Source organism: Anopheles darlingi, chromosome 2, assembly GCF_943734745.1.
Source record: "Anopheles darlingi chromosome 2, idAnoDarlMG_H_01, whole genome shotgun sequence".
Lineage (NCBI taxonomy): Eukaryota > Metazoa > Arthropoda > Insecta > Diptera > Culicidae > Anopheles > Anopheles darlingi.
Window position 1 is genome coordinate 70,551,121 of NC_064874.1, and position 17,161 is coordinate 70,568,281.

Here is a 17,161-nt window from a genome sequence, read left to right on the forward strand (position 1 = left end):
TCAGACAAATTATCAAAATATTTATCTTGTCTATCGTTTGTTTGAATGTTGTTGATATCGCATCTCTTTTGTTAGGGAAACCTTCAAGATGAGAATAACTTGTTCCTTGTTCAAGCATTATTCAACCATATATCCGGACCAGGTTGATGCTTGATTCAATGCAATGGATTCAGAAGATTCAAGCAGGCTGTGATGTTTACGTTTTCGTTTATCTTAAAAGCTTTCTTTTCAAATAAGATGAGACCAACCAGTTGTAGAAAATCCCGCAACAACCCAGCCCTGGTCCAGTCCTGGTCCTCGCACCTTTATTATTTGGCTTGTATATTATCAAAACTAAAATAATGATATTTAAGGAATATAACTAATCTATTAACAACAAATAATTTGTTCCTTTTTCCACCACCATCTTCCCTTTACAGCTCACAGCTTCGATTGGATATAGTCACGGTGCACGACGTCACGCCACCATTTGGGCCGCTCGAGTGCTTCTGGTGCCTGCATGATAGCCGATTCCATGTGCCGATATACGTCCCCATCGCTCATACCGAGCGGTGAATTTAGAATGAAATCTGGTGGTGCGATCGCATCTACCAGCGCGATCGCCTCGCGTTTGATCAGCGGCAGCAGATCAAGTACCACCTGCTGCAGTAGTGCCATTCCGTTTGGTTGCTGCGCAAAGTAACCACCCTGATAGAACAGTCCGGCGTGCTTGAGCGCAATACCGGCACCGTACAGGACACCGAGCCGTTCCAGTGTCTGCCGCTCGCTACCGGGTTCCAGATTCGCCAAAAAGTTGCTATACACTTGCAACAACATACGCTACGGAAGATGAGCGATGATTAGTGTGACCATGCAGGAACAAGCCAAGCGCCAACGTGCATCATCGATACTCACCTCACCGTAAGCGATCGAAAGTGTCCGCGCGTAGTAGGATTGTGAATCGTTGCGCGCTTCGAATGAAGATTTGCCTCGTTGTTTCAGTTCCGTCACTTTGTGGTACGTTTCCTCCAGCAGATACGCCACCAGCCAGTCCATCGCGCTGATCAGATCTGTCGCATAATAAGGAGCATGAAAAAAGATGAACCACAAAGGTCTGTGGACAATACTTACTGGATAATATGCCGGCTTCCGCTGCCGTAGCCCAGGTAGCCCGTCGACCCCGTATTTGGTCGCAGTGAGCGAGGAATGTGGCCGATCCGAGTGGTGACACTTGAGCAAACCGATCGTTGCCCTTAGCCCGTACGCTAAGCAACCAGTTGGAGGCCTGCTGGATGAGCACATTGTTCTCGCCCTCGTATGTACAGTTGGGGTCGTTGTTACCGCGTAGATCACCGATCGTCGACAACTTCAAGTAACCGTGGCCACCGCACGCTTCACGGCACTCCTGCACACCATCGCGGGCTGCCCAGGTGCAGACGGGTTTAGCGGCCGACGATAGCGCATGCACTTCCATACCGATGCTGGCCACATTCTCTCCTCCCAGCATCGCTAGCTGCATATCACCGTATGCTTTGGCGAACCATAGGTTGAACACTCGTACCACAAAGTTTGCGGCCAGATGTGGGAACAGGCGGAATTGTTGCGACTGATATTCGAGAACAGGCCACTCCTCGTCGCTACCATCGTCCGGTCCGAATTGCTTTCGAGCGGCCGAATAGCGCAACGCAATGCTGATCGCCTTCGTAAGGTACACATTGGCGATACCGCAGATGCTGACGCGGCCCCCGGAGAGCGCTCCGAGTGATGCACCGAACCGGCGGCTAGGATCCTTGATCGGTGAGACGAAGGCACCACTCTCCGCATCCACATCCCCCGTCCTGGCCAAAAGGTTTTCGCGCGGTATGCGATACTGCCGGAACATCACGAAGCCATTGTCTACTCCCTGCAGGCCCGCCTTCGGACCGAGATCACCGACCGTTACCCCGGGGTACGCCTGTAGTGTAGCCGGATCCCTTACCGGTACGACGAACGCATTCAATCCATGGTGCTGTCCGTCGGCGGTGTAGAGCTGAGCGTACACGATGAGGTGGGTACAGGTTTTGCCCAGGTTGCCGATCCAGCATTTGGCTGCCTCAAAATCCGGTGTATGTAGCACGAACTCACCGGCCGCCGGATCATACGTTGCCGTCGTACGCATACCCTTCGCGTTCGTACCGTGAGCAATCTCAGTCAATCCAAACGCACCCAGATACTCGCCGGCCGCATTTCTTTCGACGATGTCATCCAACCGGCCCACATCTAGTGTCCTGATGACTGAGGGAAACATACCGAAACCGAGGGAGTACTTAACGGCCATGCTGGGTTCGTAGGCGATCCACGACTGGTGATAGTGTGGTGCTAGATCCGGTCGTTCCAGGTAGTCGACGATCGTGAACATACGCTCGTTCTGGACCACATACATCCGCTTCGTTGCAAGGTGGCGCTCCTCGTCCATCGTGAGCACATGGTTTGGATGGACAAAGAGCGGATGCTTACTGGCAAAGCTCCATACTCGGTGTTGTAGTACCAGCGAGGCCTCATCGTTCAGTGCCAGTTTCACCTTACGCCAATCGACCGTTGCCTGCTGCCGGTACCGGGTCAGTGGGCCGCGTGCCGGTGGATCGGGGAAGTAAGTCTTGTTATCCAGCAGCTTCCCGTGCTCCGAAGGTCTGCGGGAGTAAAGCAGAGAAGAAGCAATTAACATTTAAATCCATCTCCGGCATGCCACACCGTCGTACCGAGCGATCGTGTTGAATCCACTCATCCTAGATGGCGTTTGTTGTTGTTTTGGGTGGATGTCAGCTGATTTTGCTGAATTAGCTGAAGAAGAAGAAGAAGATTTGTTGCTGAACGCCTGTTCGAGGAGAAAGAGGGGAGCGGGAGTTAGTTTTTTTTCGTTGTTCCTGCTCCAAAGCACAACCTTATCACTCCAATATTGCCCCACACGATATCTGCTCGCTATCAAGGTTAATCTTCTGCAAATCATTGGAGCGAACAACGGAACAAGCAAACTGCGTGATACACCAACTCGATTGCACTTTGCCTTTCGCACAAAGCCTGCCTCTTCCACACAACAACTTCAAAAACACCTAAAGCGGCCAAGATTCGCAAGAATCTGGGACGATCCGCGATAGTATCACTATCATCCGACGACAACTCTTCTCAGGGCCACCTCCCTCTGGCTTTGCGCAAAACAACTACGCACCACAAACAAACCCCACCAAGCAGCACGAACCAGCGTAACGAGTGCGTGAGGGCTGCCGCTGATTTGAACGTTGAACCCCTCCCTGGGAGAAAGGTTGGAAAATTATTCATGAACAGAACGGAACGTAATGGAACTGGTGGATAGTTGCATGATAGTGAAATCATGAAAAGATTCCCGACAATCGAAACTACTATGCGGAACACCTTATCAATCACTGGCTCAAGCAATAGAAATCCCCATTATGTATCGTTTACAACATAATATTCAACTTTACCGCGAATCAGCTGCTTCCTGATGTTGGAACTTGGAACGAACGCACCGCGTGTACTGGTCCGTACGTCGTTGAACTTGTAATGAAAGCATTCTGAGTCGTGGGGTCATAGGGCCTTTTGCGTAAAGAAGCCGATGATAAGATTGCGCATTGCTTGTACGCGACACAGCCTGCTGTTGGGCGTCTAACAGCGACCACCCTATTGGCAGAGGGTATGCAATGTCGCCCCTTAATGTTTAACGGGCCACTTTGTATGGCAGATCCAGAAAACTGGCCGCTTTTGGGCCCCTCGAACATCAACGGACCACATTGCATACCATCTGCTAATAGGATCCTATGTAATTCTCACCTTTCCTGATTAGCATCCAAGAGTACTGCACATACTTATGGAAAATTGAACATTGCATTAACCCCTTTTCCAGACATAGTTCCAGACTCCAATCAGTTTTCGGAAACATCGTGATTACACATTGATGATGCAGTTGCAACAACCAAGCGGATAAGATGAGCCGAGCATGCATTTCTTTATTAGCTTAGTACATGTATTTGTGTGTTTGTTCTTGCGTATTTTGTCTTGGATCAATGGATCGATCAAATTTGGATGATCTAGCGCTAACTATGAAAAGATATTACTACCATTCAAACATTACCAATATCACGGGAAACCATACAATTACACGGAGGACATTCACAACGTACCAACATACCACTGGAGAGAAAACCCTATGGATGCGAGTGAGCTTTCCATTCGCCACTTCAACCACCTACACCTATCTATTACAGGAGAAATCATTTAATAGACGCCACCATCTCTACTTATCACGGAGTCATGTTTAGCCGATTACGCAAAGCTGTTATAATTCTCACTTTTGCTACTGTTAACGGAATTTGTATCATTTGAATAAGGATCATTTTATGAAAGACTAGCGGAGAGACAGTGCTTTCAATCTTCAGTCACTTCAGTTTTTCTCTAAAATCTCGCCTCTCCTTCATCTACCGCTGACCATCGTTCCGTAAGTCGTGCCATTAATTAATTTCTATCGAATCGAATTTTCGGTGCGGCGAGCATTGAGATAAGGTGCAGGATGCTAATACAGGCAAGTATCGCCTGTGCATCATCGATGTGTAGTAGAGCTCTCATTACATTTATGATATGTTTAATGTTTTTCGTAATGAGGCACCATAGGAGGAACTGCCACCTGCCTTTTGGGCACGCTACATTCCCAGCGTGTCGGTGAGCGTGAACTACTTCTCGTATTCGTTACATACTGCGTCTCAGTCAAAGTTCGCGTTCCCGATTTAACATCAAAAATCCATTAAATCCCTCGTATCCACTTCCCGTTATGTGGTCCATTATGAAAACCCTGTTCAACCTTGACCCAGAATCACACTAACAGCACAACACACATACGCTGGAATGGTCACTATAGCATAGAACATGCTGAGTTTGGCCTACTACTACCTACTATTAAACATCTAATGCCTTTGGCGGCTCACGTGGCAACTAGAAACTCCTACAGCAGAGAGTGGCGGTGATCGTTAAAGTATTGGTCTCGGTCACGAGAAACAAAAAACTTTTTTTTATTAAATCCTAGTTCTCTTAGATGCTTATCGGTCATTAACTTAATTTTAAACACAGGTCGTTTTAATTAAAATCGCAAAAATATGTTGTTCTCATTGTTCCTTTTCCTATTGCTGCTTTGTTCTATCACCTTCCATTCTTTTTTCATTTTTGGGGGGCCTCATTGGCCGGGTTTTGGTTTAGTTTGGCTTTCGCCTTTTTCTCGTCAAGCGTATTCGTGCCTTTCTGGGCAAGTAGCAGCTCACAATTAACGCTTACTACATTTAAACTGCCACAGAGCAGCAATTATGTGGTTCCAGGTTCCCAGAGTCTCGATTGCAGTTTTGCGGGTTCAGTCACTGGTTATACTACAGGCTGGTATGTTAATAAATAAAGAACGGCGCTCCCTCCGATTGGAGACATATAGAGAATTTTTCAATAAACTATCCCCCCTAGCAATGGTCTAACCTAATACTGCCTATAAACTGATGGTATTGCAAAACAATCCACGAGTGCATTTGGGTTGAATTTCCTGGCTGTCTGTAATATCCGATCCGATCCAATCACAGCACACTTGCCAGTGGCCCTAGTTTAGAGTTAAACTGCCTATGATGCCAGCCTTACATTTATCCAAGCTAATAACAGCCAATTGAGTTGCCATCGCAAACCAGCGAAGGGCATCCTGGAGAGCAGAGATTCCACATCAGTTTTCCGGAGACGAAGAGCCATGATGAAGGCGTACTATCGTAATCATGGAGTGGCAGCGTAGAGTCGACAATATACTCCGCACCTTACTTCTCCGGATCAACGGACGGTGCCTTGTGCGAGCCATCACTGCCACTACCGGTTCCCATCATCATCTCGGTGTAGAACTTCTTTGCCAAACGGTACTGCTTTAGCCGGCACGCGGCATACTCCTGTAATGGAAGTGGTGTAATGGTTGGCATTGGATGTAATGATTTAAATTTCTACCACAAATATAACATTCTACCACTAATATAACGACTAATAACATACCATATAACCAAACTCGATCTGCTGATACACATTAACGATAGCCCAGAGGCTCCAGAAAAGATGCGAAACCATCGTAAAGCACTGCACTTCGCGGCGTATCTGCTCTACCTCGTCCATAGTGCTGCTACCAGTTTCCGACACTCGATCCTGTTCGTCCAGGTCGTCCTCGTCCTCCTCATCGGTTTTGTTGGTACGAGCATCTCCCGGGCACGATAAATGAGTCAAGTACTGGATGATGAACTTTTCCTAGAGTGGAAAAACAGCAGAGTAACAAACAAAATGACCATTAGTGACCCATGGAGCGTATGGAAGAAGTAAGCCCGGACCTTCCGGTGCAACATTAGTTCAGTAAGAGGGCAGAAAAACAGGTGTAGTGCGGACGAGACGGTGTGCGAAATCGAACGCCACTGCACCGACCATATCATTCATTCGTTTTGTTGTGCGTCTCTGGGTCTATGTTTCGGGATTTACTATAGTGAATAGATGATACGGAGCTTTTAAAGGGATACATTGACGGAACATGGGAACAAAAATGGTACTAAAAAAAATAACACAACACAACAGCGACGGATGAATGACCGGGGAAGTAGGAAAGTAAGTGAGTGGGTGAGTGGGAGGGAACAAATGAGAAAATGCTACTACTTCTTATGGGCACAGCGTGATGCACTAACGATCACCACAAACGGCCACAATAGCCTGCGACCAACTGATCGGATTGGAGTTGCCTCTGTTGTTTCCGCTGCTGCTGGGCCACGGTCAGCTTTTCGGCTGACGCTGGATTGATGCTCATCTTCGTCAGTGGTTGTGATCGTGGTGATTGTCCAACCATCCCAACGAGATCAGAGAACAGCACACATTTCCCGCAAAATACACATACAGAACGTCCAAATGCATGGCCATACAGGACACGCGTTCTCTCTCTTTCTCTCTCTTGCGAGTATGGACCCTTCTAAAACGAGAGAAACCATTACTGACGCTCCGTGCGTGCCAATCGGCACTGACCGGATACTTGTTTTTTGGGGCGAACGAGCGTGCGTGGGTGCTTGTGTATGTTTCGAGTGGCCCAGGATCGCGACCGGACGGCCAGATGGACGGTCATCACGCGTACGCCAGTTGCGAAGCATTGGTATAGAATAGTGTGCAGCGCCGTGGACTGAACTGAAGAGAAAAACAATAGAAATCGCTAACAAGCGACAGCTCCCCACCCTTACCCCACCCAGCGCACCAGTACCAGTTGTGGGGCTGTGCTGTGTGGCTGACTGGCTGGCTGGCTGGGTGTGCTGTGCTGCTGCTCCTGTACATTCGTATTCGCGTTTGCTTACCTGTTGCTCATAAGTTGGATACTGGTCAGGCTTGTGGTAGAAGTACGGGGAGGCGCGATTTGTGTAGTCGAATGTCCACTCGAGGAAATGGTTCGCTAGATCGAAACCACGGTAATTGTAGGCACAGTACTCAAAGTCGATGATCATCAATTCCGGCGTACCATCCGTGTTGCTGCCGGCTTCTGGTTCCGAGAGGGGCTGCGAGTTGCCGCTCAATACCGAGTCACGCGTATTGTCGAGATCACTGTTCTCCATGTGGTCTTGTTCGAGCGATCGCTTTCTGTAGGTAGAAGAAAAGAAAGGAGAAACGGTTAAAGCAGTTCAGACATTGAACCGCGCTATGATTGCATACCTAGAGTTCCTCGAGTTGAGACTGATCGTAGCGGACTGATTCCCGTGCGATAATGGTTCCGTTGCATTTGTCGGTACGATACCGCTCGATATGAGGATACCACTGAAATGGGAATCTAGCTGGGTCGACTCATCAAACGCTTCGATCGGATTACTATTCGGTGGAGAGAAAAAGAGAGAGGGGGAAAAAACAGTCCGTTGAAAAGATGAATCCCTATTGCAACCCTCACATGGCGTCCGTGCGCGCACGACACTATACTTACCACTCAAAGTTGGCCATTGATGATGGTTCATCCTGACGCAGCAGGATGTTACCCTCCTGCAGATCGTTATGACAGAACACCACAGGAAAGTCTTCGCTCGAGATCAACGATCGTAACCATTGTACCTCGGCCGCTAGATCGATCTCGGCCAGTATGTCCAGCATCGTATGCCCGTCACCGAAGCCACCGGCGGTTGGCGACGTGTTAGCATTGCCATTAGCCCGATCACGTTCCATCGTTTCGAGCGTACCGGCAATACCCTTCAGCCAGCCGGCCATCTTTGCCCACAGCCAATCCGGTTCCTTCGACACCGGTATGTCCATGGTGTGAATGGCGGCCATCCGTTCCGCTACCTTGAGCGAAATCTTCGGATCACCCAACTCAGCCGTCAGCAGTGCCCGGGCAGGAATGTACTGTTCGATGCGCCCGCCCGGGAAAATACCGTGAAGCTTGGGGCCAAGCTTGCGCTCCGAGAGCAACGTAAATACGACCGACTCCGTCAACATCGTTTCCAGTGCATGTTCACCGTGCGTTTGTCCATAGATTCGCAGCAGTACCTTAAACGCAAAATGGCATAGAGCGTAAGACGGTTAATTACGACGTAACAACCCCACTGATGGCATTGATCTGCGTAGATGAAGGACGGGCACACTCGAATACACACAATTATCTTATCTATTCCAAGGTAATCAGGCGACAAATTGGCAATGCGACATCGTCTGTAAGCATGCCTCGTGCCTCGGGTCCATCTTAGGCAGCGGAACTTAAGGTGCTGGTAACCGATGCTTGTTGCGAAGACCCCCTCGGGTCTCGCTCGCGCCTCTATTAGATCATCGATAACCGGTGTGTCGAGGAGGGCAGGGGCAACACGCCTCCGTCGTAACCGCGTGTTACTTAACCATCGCTGACAGTGGACCTCACGGGCTGTGTGGGTGAACTTGCCATCATTTCGCTTACCTCTTTCGGCTCTGGCAAACATGCCGTGTAGCTGTCCTTGCGAGCACGCTTGTTATTCCCTCCGTTTGATGACGACTTCAGCTTCGTGCTGGTATTCGTGATGACGCCTTGATGGTCCGGTCCGCTGATGGAACCTCTCGGGGAGCTTGCATTCGATCGTGACTGGACGCTACTGTTGTGGCTGTAGTAGTGGTGATCCGGTAGGCTCACGTAGTACAGGAAGTTCGAAAGGCCGCCACTGATGCGCCTCAGCTGCAGCTCCTCCGCCGAGATCGTTTTCCACGCTCCGGTCAGATAGTCACGGCAGATCCGAGCCGCGATGTCCCGCATCTCGGTCGGTGAGCTGGCCTACAGGAACAAGAAGTAGAAGATGGAGGTGTCGGAGGAGACGACGACGAAACAATTAGCAATTGGAACATTCCAGAACTGCGTGCAAACTATGATTATCGTGCACATAAACACACACACATGCTACAACTCAATGTGTTTCAAACAGATTAGAGTGCGTCAACAACAGGGTCCCTCTAAAGGGGGCTCTCCTCCTACCTATAACACTCGTGATGACGATTTCGCTGATGGCAGGTGGTCACACCCAATTACACCCAAAAGTGCCAAAAGTGTCCCTCACGGGTGGTATTTATGGTATTAAAAAACAAAACTTTTGGCACCAGTCACCAGATCGAGTACCAACAAGTCGACGCCCCAACGCAACAGCCACACACCGATGGTCGTTTTCTTATCAGAGAACCTGTGCTCAGAATATAACGCAACGAAGATGCAAAGTGGTGGCTGTAGCGAAAATGCTTGCCAAAAATCAATACCCAAATGCCACCAAATGCGGATGGCGCTTCTAGGTGTGTGGTGGTCGATTACCGGTTCGCAACCCAGCTCGAAGAATGCTATTGTAATCCGTGGGGTCTTGGTTTAAGGCATTGAAGCGCTACAAAAGCTTGACAAATACCTTTTTGAATAAACGGATAACACCAATTCCTGTTACAAGTTCACTATTGCTAGAAAAAGGTCTTTGGGTAAGCTGGGAAATGCAGAGGAACACCTAAACCGAGGAAATGCCTTTTACAAGCGAAAAGGACTTTGCTGCCTCCAGGGTGGATTCGAATCTTGAATCCTGTGACTTGGTCACACACAGCCATACACCCAGGTCTGACACTTGACTCAAGGGATTCCCTTCCTCAGTCCCTTCACCTGCTGTACGCATCCGAGGGACCTGCGCAGTGAGGTACACCGAGAACGCACTCGGGAATGAACATTGCAGCCAGGATCGGCTCTCTCGGCGATCGGTGTCATCCTCTACCATCCCCCTCTTTGTGTGTTCGTGTGCCGTAAGGCGGCGTAAACAACAGCTGTCTAGGCCATAGCGTGTCTTCGGTCATTCGATACGTCGCCAACCCTATTTATCCTGTATAGCTGCCGACGCGGCTCTCTGTACTCACGGCCAGGACTAACCGGCGAGAAGCACGTAAACAAAAACACGTGGCCCGAATACACTGCTTTCCCGCGCATTTTCCGCAGCGAGGGAGATCAGAATACGAGGGCGAATAGGGAGAGCGCGAGGTCGGATGATTTAACAACCGAACAAGCTGGCTGTCGTACGATGCCGATGCTGTCCCGTCGGAGACACAGGTGAAACATACAGCTTAATATAGAACGGATTATGATTGCATTCCGCGAAAGTCGTTCTGAGTCAGCGACTTTTTCAGAAGGCAAATCGACATTGACATAGGCGACAGGCTAAAGGCATTTCACCAACTCTTGGCGCATCGATCCAGCGGACCTCATACGGTCGACATCGCGTGCCTTGAGGATTGTCAGGGGTTGTGATTGTAGCAATTTGAACAGGCTTAAATGATATCGAGCGAGCGAACATTAATGTACCACTACAATGGTCGCGCAGTGCATGTACAATGCCGTCGCTGCCTCAATGTAAACTCTTGCTTTATCTGGCGTTGTTAATCCGTTGGTGGCAGAGCCACCCGCGGGGTCTCTGGTGGTGGTGCATAGTGCATTATTGATCCAGCCATCAATAGCCGCCGTGACATGTGGAGGTGATGGTATGGGACCATTTGCAAAGCTTGAAACCGGCCATTTGAGCTTTAATATTGTGTAACAAAATACATACAATGTTGCAGGTTCCGTAGGATTGCAATGAAATCTCATATCGAGCGGGCGCACAACTTCTTGCAGAATGCGTATTTAGTGGGCTTTTCCATATTTTTATTCTTTACGATCGACCAGGAACTCACTGCAAGTTTACTCAAAATACTCGTGTGTTATCGGAAACTTACAATGGATGGAAGCAAATAGTATTGATTCGTTTGGTCTGAGGTTTGGAGCAGCTGAAAAGTGAGTAAGGGGAGACTTCGGACTGACTCAACCGATTAACAAAAGGAACAAAGATTCGACGTATGTCTTTGTCTTCTTTCTTTGGGCAAAGCTCTTGCATTTCTCGATTGTTTTTTCGTTTGATATTATCAACTCTGTTTAGACAAAATGCCACTAAGTGTACCAATGACGATCGTACGATTTTTTACTACCTGACAACCATGACTAAAATCCGATTCGCTAAAAATCCGATTCCGTAAAGTTGCGATTCAAATGATTCGTCTAGATACAATTTCTAAGGCATAGGCATAATTAAGGTACTGCTAACATTCCAAAAGAATGCAAATTGTATGCATATTTTTTTGGAAACTCTCCATGCGATAGTTAAATATTAATATACTTTGGCAATGTCCTCAGTTACAGTGTGCGACTCTCATGCACCAAACCACTCGTTTGGTTTTTCATTACTTCCCAGAGGACGCAGAATGAGCAGTTATAGTGGTAATTGAATTTTTAAAAGAATTATACGAAAAAAGAGGGACATTTTTTACTTTCTTTCCCCTCTATATAACCTGATTTCTATTGCCCTTGTATCTAATGAAAGCAAACTCACTTATCGGGATTCCGAGCCCGACTTGAGTCACCGGTCCCAAGGTTAAGTAATAATGCTAACCTCGAGAATCCTCTTGCAAACGAGAGTTAATCCGTCACAAACAGATAGCGAGTAAGCAATTGGACGTTGCTTACCTTGCCAGCTTCACATGATTCTGTGATTGCCACACGCCCAGCATCCGTACACAGAACCGTTGTACAAATATGCGTCACGAAGGAGAAGCTGTTTATTAACGGCTTCTTGCAGACTATCGCAAAAGCCAAAAGTCTTTCCCTGTCTGGCATCCTCCTCGGTGGTGCGGCGAGAATGGCGAGGATGAATAACAAACATGCCGCCCTTCCTTAGTGCCACCAGCAATTTCGTCATCTGTTTGACTTTGACCGGTGGTGGGGTTAAGCGTGCTAAATATTAAAACGTGATGCTGGCGATTCTTGGTGGGGGATTTTTCGTGGCGGTGCAATTAATGAGCTTATCGTATGGCGCTCGTGCGTAACATATGTGCGGCAAAGTGGCAAAGAAATTAGTTTTTGTTTTTGCTGCAATGGCTATAGTGCTGGTGCAGATTAGTTGAAGAAAAAGCGTATAGCGAATGCGTGTGTGTGGCCCGCGTCTCGGCACAGTACTAACACGGTACATCACCTCGAGCAATCTGCGTTTCAACGATCGTCCGCTCTCTCGTCCCGGCGGAACAACCTGCTAGATGATGGCGAAAAGAAGAAGAGAAAAAGCACGGAAACCATACAAGAAAAGCCTGGTAATTAGATACAAGATTAATGATCCACACCCCACCCTCACTACTGTCCGCACAATCCGTAATATCAAATGAATCACATTTTCGACCAACGTGACCACGGTGGCGAAAACCCTCAATCCCGCGGTGAATCGCCAAGGTTAGTTATTGGCGCGGAAAGGGGGAATTCTTATGAGATTCCCATCCCCCGTAAAGGTATAAAAACGTTTCTAACAATGTAATTAAGGAGAGACACGCGCGCCCACCACAGAGACAATGGTTGTGTTTTCTAGCGATCATCAAAGAATTTTTGTCGCCAGTCGTCACCGCACCGTACTGATAAACGACATTAAACACAATTCATGGGAGTTGTCATTCTTATCGCACATCCGTTGAGACGAGAAGGCTTGGCGCATGATAATGGCCCCAAGACTTAGCATTTGTACTTTGTTGCGGGGAATACCATCGAGCGTTTTAGCTGACAGCGGCAACCATTGTGATCGAAATGCTCGGTTGTTTCGTGAAGATTCGATCAGCATTCACAGCCTCCGGTTGACGATAATAACGGGGTTCTGTTATACGACCGGTTACGCAGGATTCGAAGCGTGATCGTTTTGCTAATGTTGCCACGCGTACTAGATGCTTTTGGGATCCCCTGTTTGATCGCATAATGGCATAAAGAAGTTTTATGGCTAAGATCGATGGAGTGCAACGCTCTAGTCGCGACTCGTTTATGTTGAACACACCAGCAGTGGCCTTAGTTCGTTTGTTTAGTGTCGATAGATGATGATGATGTTTACATTTCCTTCTAAACACGGACGCTCGATGTAGATAACAAAGCGACTGTGTTCGTGGCTGGTACAGAACGCAACGGAGCGATGATGACGAACTCTGTGGCTGGAACTTTCTTCGAAAAGTGTAAACTATTGCAAGAAAAAAAAACCCCTTTCTTTACCAGTTTAACGAGATATCGATAGGTAAATCAGTTCGCTAGATCAAGGCAATGCCGACAGCTCAATCACCTCGGGACAGCACGCACACCTGTGTCACAGTCAAGTGCCATTAGACGGTGCCAAGTGAAACGGTAAGCTGAGGCCAAAGCAGCGCAGCTGATAATGCACTGTCAACGTACCTCATTAACATGCAAACCAATTCCAGCTCCAACATGATTGCACGGGCAGAAATTAATTTCCTCAACCCCGTCTAGCTTCGAAAGGTGAAGGATTCTTCTTCCGCAATAATCTATCCTCGATCAGCGTCGACGATGCGGCACCGTTCTCAATGGCACGTACGCAAACAACATACTCTCTGCTGGCGCTGTGAGGTAGTGCGTCGTTGTATTTTTTCCGAATCAAAGGAGTCATGGTGCAACACCAGAAGGACGTGGCCTACTACGTCGTACCTGTGTGTAGAGCGCGCGATTTAGAAAGCGTTGGCCACTAACCCCGCCGCCACAAGCGGGTGAGCGTTCCGCGGCTCGGTAAACTGTAGACCACAGCGACTAACTATTTCTCAAAAAAATTAAGGAAATGTCTCGGACGGTGCAGAGAATAGTTTTTGGCATAGTGCACTGGCCAGGCATTTCTATCGCTATATTTAAATCCCTAAGAAAATGCGAATTTCCTATGCTATCGAAGCATCGAGAACGAACGCATCTCGATCGAATAGACCAACAGTTGAGAGTAGGGCGCGCACCGCTATCAGCTGTTACGCGCACCGACACCTCGCTCACGCCACGCGGCGCCGGCGCGTCAATATCGGTGAATCGGTATTCGCTGCTTACCTTCTTGATGAGATTACTCATCATTTTTCGTATAATCTTATCTCGCCACGGGGTTAGATGTCCGCTCTACGCTTTACTTCGCAGCCCGTGTCGTCAACGTTTGTGCTTGACCTCTATAAACCGGATTTCAGGGGGTAGTAACGATTAATTTCGATGTAGCCGACTAAATGCACAGACGAATCCGGGGACCACTAGGATGCCGGTTACATCAGCAGTAGCAGAAGTGCGGAGATTTTCCTTGGTGAACTTTAATTCGATCAGTGTTTTTGAAATGCGTTGATAAGTCGATGACGCCTCTGCTTGCTTGGTTACACGAATAAAAAACCGACTAGGCACTAGCTAGTAATTTTTGCTCTGTGCTTCGGTGCACTTACTTTGCGATGGATTTAAAAATAGTTAAACACAAAAGGCAGCGTTCTTCACACGCACACACTACGCACAACGGGTTCTCAGCGAGTTTCCTTTTATCTAGCACAGCGGCGAAGCGAGGGTGATTAAAATTCATACAAGCAAGTAACCACCGAGCGCACTTTTCGCAAAACTATACAGTTCAAAAACTCCGCATCATATGCTGCAATCGCGTGCGCTTCGCAGCTGTTTAGCTTGCTGTTTCTTTTTTCTTTCTTTCTCTAGAGCCGTGGAAAACGCACCCTTTCACTCAGTCACACGGTGGGCGGAAGAGATTTTCTTTATCTTTTGTGAGTCGCTAAAATGGCTTTGCTTCACCAAGTCATGGAGCGACTTTTCAAATAAAGACGCGATTTTAAGGCACATGCGAATCTTTCTTCTTTCAAAAATCACCGTAAAACACGCGGAAACACGCGGAACACTTCTTACTCGGACGGCGTTCGGAATCGAAATGAAAAAAAAAATGGAAAACGGACGAAGAAGAAGCGAAACAATATGTTGGATGTGTGCGTGAGAACGACGAAATACGAAGCGAAAAGCCTCTGAAAATATAAACATTTTGTCATTTTTTCACTTGATTTTATTTGAATCAAAATGCTCGTTTCCCGATGATCCAACACGGTCAACATAAAAAATTATCGCCTAGGTTTAAAGAAATCATAGCTAATACTAACTCACTAACTCTATACTCTCGCTACACCTTCATGAGGTCAACGTCTCTAGCATACAATAGGTCGGTTATGAGAGAGAATATACACATGGAATCGACTTAGATTCGACCTCTGTTTGGCTGGAATTTTGTATCCTATTAAGCAGTGCATCTGAGTACTCTGGGCTTTTGCGGGGATTGCGCTAATGACCCACAGAAGGCTGGCTGTCGTCGGAGCTGTGACCCTCCACCGACTCAACCAGCGATATTGTACCATCATAGCATTTGTTAATGTGAACTAGGTAGCTTTGCTTTCGGATAAAATTTTTCTCGCAATTTACACAATGAAACGGATAGATGCCGGTATGCCTCACTTCGTGGCGCTTTTTGTCCGATAGGTAGGCGAACTTTTTCGGACAGTACTGGCAGGCGAAGGGCTTTTCACCTGTATGCTTCCGCATGTGGTTCCGTAGATTGATCTCGTGCACGAACGATTTGTCACAGGAGGGACACTTGACCGAGCGCACGGACGAATGTCGAGCCAGATGCACCTTGTAGTTGCCCTTTTTCGCAAACTTCACTCCACACAACTCGCAGGCGAACGGTCTTTGGTTCGTGTGCAGAATCAGGTGGGATTTGAGGTTCCCCTTCGTCGAGAAAGTCTTCAAGCAAACTTCGCAAGTGTAGCTATCCTTGTGGGAACTACTGCCGACCTTCGAGTAGGATCTATGGTCTGTAACATTCGAAGAAACTATAGTGTCATCCACGATTTCCACCTTCATTCCAACGGTGTTTTCAGGCTCTAGTGTCTCTTCAAAATACTCCATCTCATGGAACTCGACTTCTTCCATCAGTAGTTTTCCGTTTTTCGAGCAAATTATATCGTCTCCTTCTTCCACCAATTCGTCTAGTGATTCAGCGCCGACATACTGCTCTTCGTCCACCTGAAGCTCTGCGCCACACTCTTCCGGAATGTGCTGTTCTTCCTGTTCCTCCTGTTCGTCCTGCACTTCTTGCTCTTCCTGCTCCTCCTGTTCATCCTGCTGCTCCTGCTCCTCCTCCTCCACTTCCTCCACCTCCTCCACCACCTGTTCCTCCTGCTCTTCCTGCTCCTCTTGCTGCTCGTGCTGTTCCTCCTGTTCTATGATCATCGGACTCGTGAAGTGCTCTACGGTGACCGTTTCCAGGTGTTCGTCTTGTTCCACGAGCGCCACTGCCGTTGCTAGGATGTCCGTCTTATCGTGTTTCAGTGTGCTGAGCTCTTCGATGTTCTTCCTCAACTTCCGATCGGAGGCGAAGCACGTTTGTCGTATGTTGTGCGCGCAGATAAGTGCCTGCAAACAAAATTTGCACAGGATCTCGGGCAACCCGTCATTCGGTTCCACGCTTACACCGACGCACTCCGTGATCAGATAGGCTGCGGTGAATCCTTCCGGCAGTACGTTGCAGTTGCTGAACAGCGACCAGTAGATTTTCTCTTGCTTCATACAAACGCGACAAACTTCTATCAGGTCCATGCTGCGTGAAAACGGCTTCGGGGCCTCGGCAAATTTCAGGAACGCGGACAAAAACCCAAAATCCTTGGAGCGTAAACAAACAACTAAAATTTTACAGCTTTGACAGTTCATACCGCGCGCTCGCGAGGGGTCCACCAAAGGTCGAGCAACATCCGGCAATATAATATTAAAATGCCCCACAAATTGGAACACAAA

The 17,161-nt window shown here is 48.0% G+C and overlaps 3 protein-coding genes across 13 annotated transcripts; all 3 read right to left on the minus strand.

Annotated features, from left to right (window-relative positions):
• Window positions 1-210: 210 nt before the first annotated feature.
• On the minus strand, window positions 211-3,528 carry LOC125959622 (peroxisomal acyl-coenzyme A oxidase 3). Of its 2 annotated transcripts, none has more exons than XM_049692449.1 (5): window positions 3,459-3,528; window positions 2,718-2,833; window positions 1,111-2,648; window positions 895-1,049; window positions 211-819 (listed from the first exon to the last, which is right to left on the minus strand). In XM_049692449.1, the coding sequence occupies exons 2-5, from the start codon at window positions 2,741-2,743 to the stop codon at window positions 421-423; spliced, it is 2,118 nt and encodes a 705-aa protein (XP_049548406.1). In that variant the 5' UTR covers window positions 2,744-2,833; window positions 3,459-3,528; the 3' UTR covers window positions 211-420. The 2 variants fall into 2 exon arrangements, with proteins under 2 accessions (XP_049548406.1, XP_049548405.1); XM_049692448.1 differs by lacking the exon at window positions 3,459-3,528 and adding an exon at window positions 2,900-3,357.
• A 427-nt stretch (window positions 3,529-3,955) lies between these two features.
• LOC125959981 (choline/ethanolamine kinase) lies at window positions 3,956-15,222 on the minus strand. 10 transcript variants are annotated; one of them, XM_049693046.1, is made up of 8 exons: window positions 14,393-15,220; window positions 12,519-12,572; window positions 8,927-9,274; window positions 7,970-8,526; window positions 7,708-7,860; window positions 7,356-7,635; window positions 6,034-6,279; window positions 3,956-5,933 (listed from the first exon to the last, which is right to left on the minus strand). In XM_049693046.1, the coding sequence occupies exons 1-8, from the start codon at window positions 14,414-14,416 to the stop codon at window positions 5,808-5,810; spliced, it is 1,788 nt and encodes a 595-aa protein (XP_049549003.1). In that variant the 5' UTR covers window positions 14,417-15,220; the 3' UTR covers window positions 3,956-5,807. The 10 variants fall into 10 exon arrangements, 8 of the variants coding, with proteins under 8 accessions (XP_049549003.1, XP_049549001.1, XP_049549002.1 ...); XM_049693044.1 differs by having other exon boundaries at window positions 12,507-12,572; XM_049693045.1 differs by having other exon boundaries at window positions 12,519-12,575.
• Window positions 15,223-15,337: 115 nt separating this feature from the next.
• Window positions 15,338-17,069, minus strand: LOC125959983 (gastrula zinc finger protein xFG20-1-like). The gene has a single exon (XM_049693052.1). The coding sequence runs from the start codon at window positions 16,964-16,966 to the stop codon at window positions 15,653-15,655; it is 1,314 nt and encodes a 437-aa protein (XP_049549009.1). The 5' UTR covers window positions 16,967-17,069; the 3' UTR covers window positions 15,338-15,652.
• Between the last annotated feature and the right edge of the window lie 92 nt (window positions 17,070-17,161).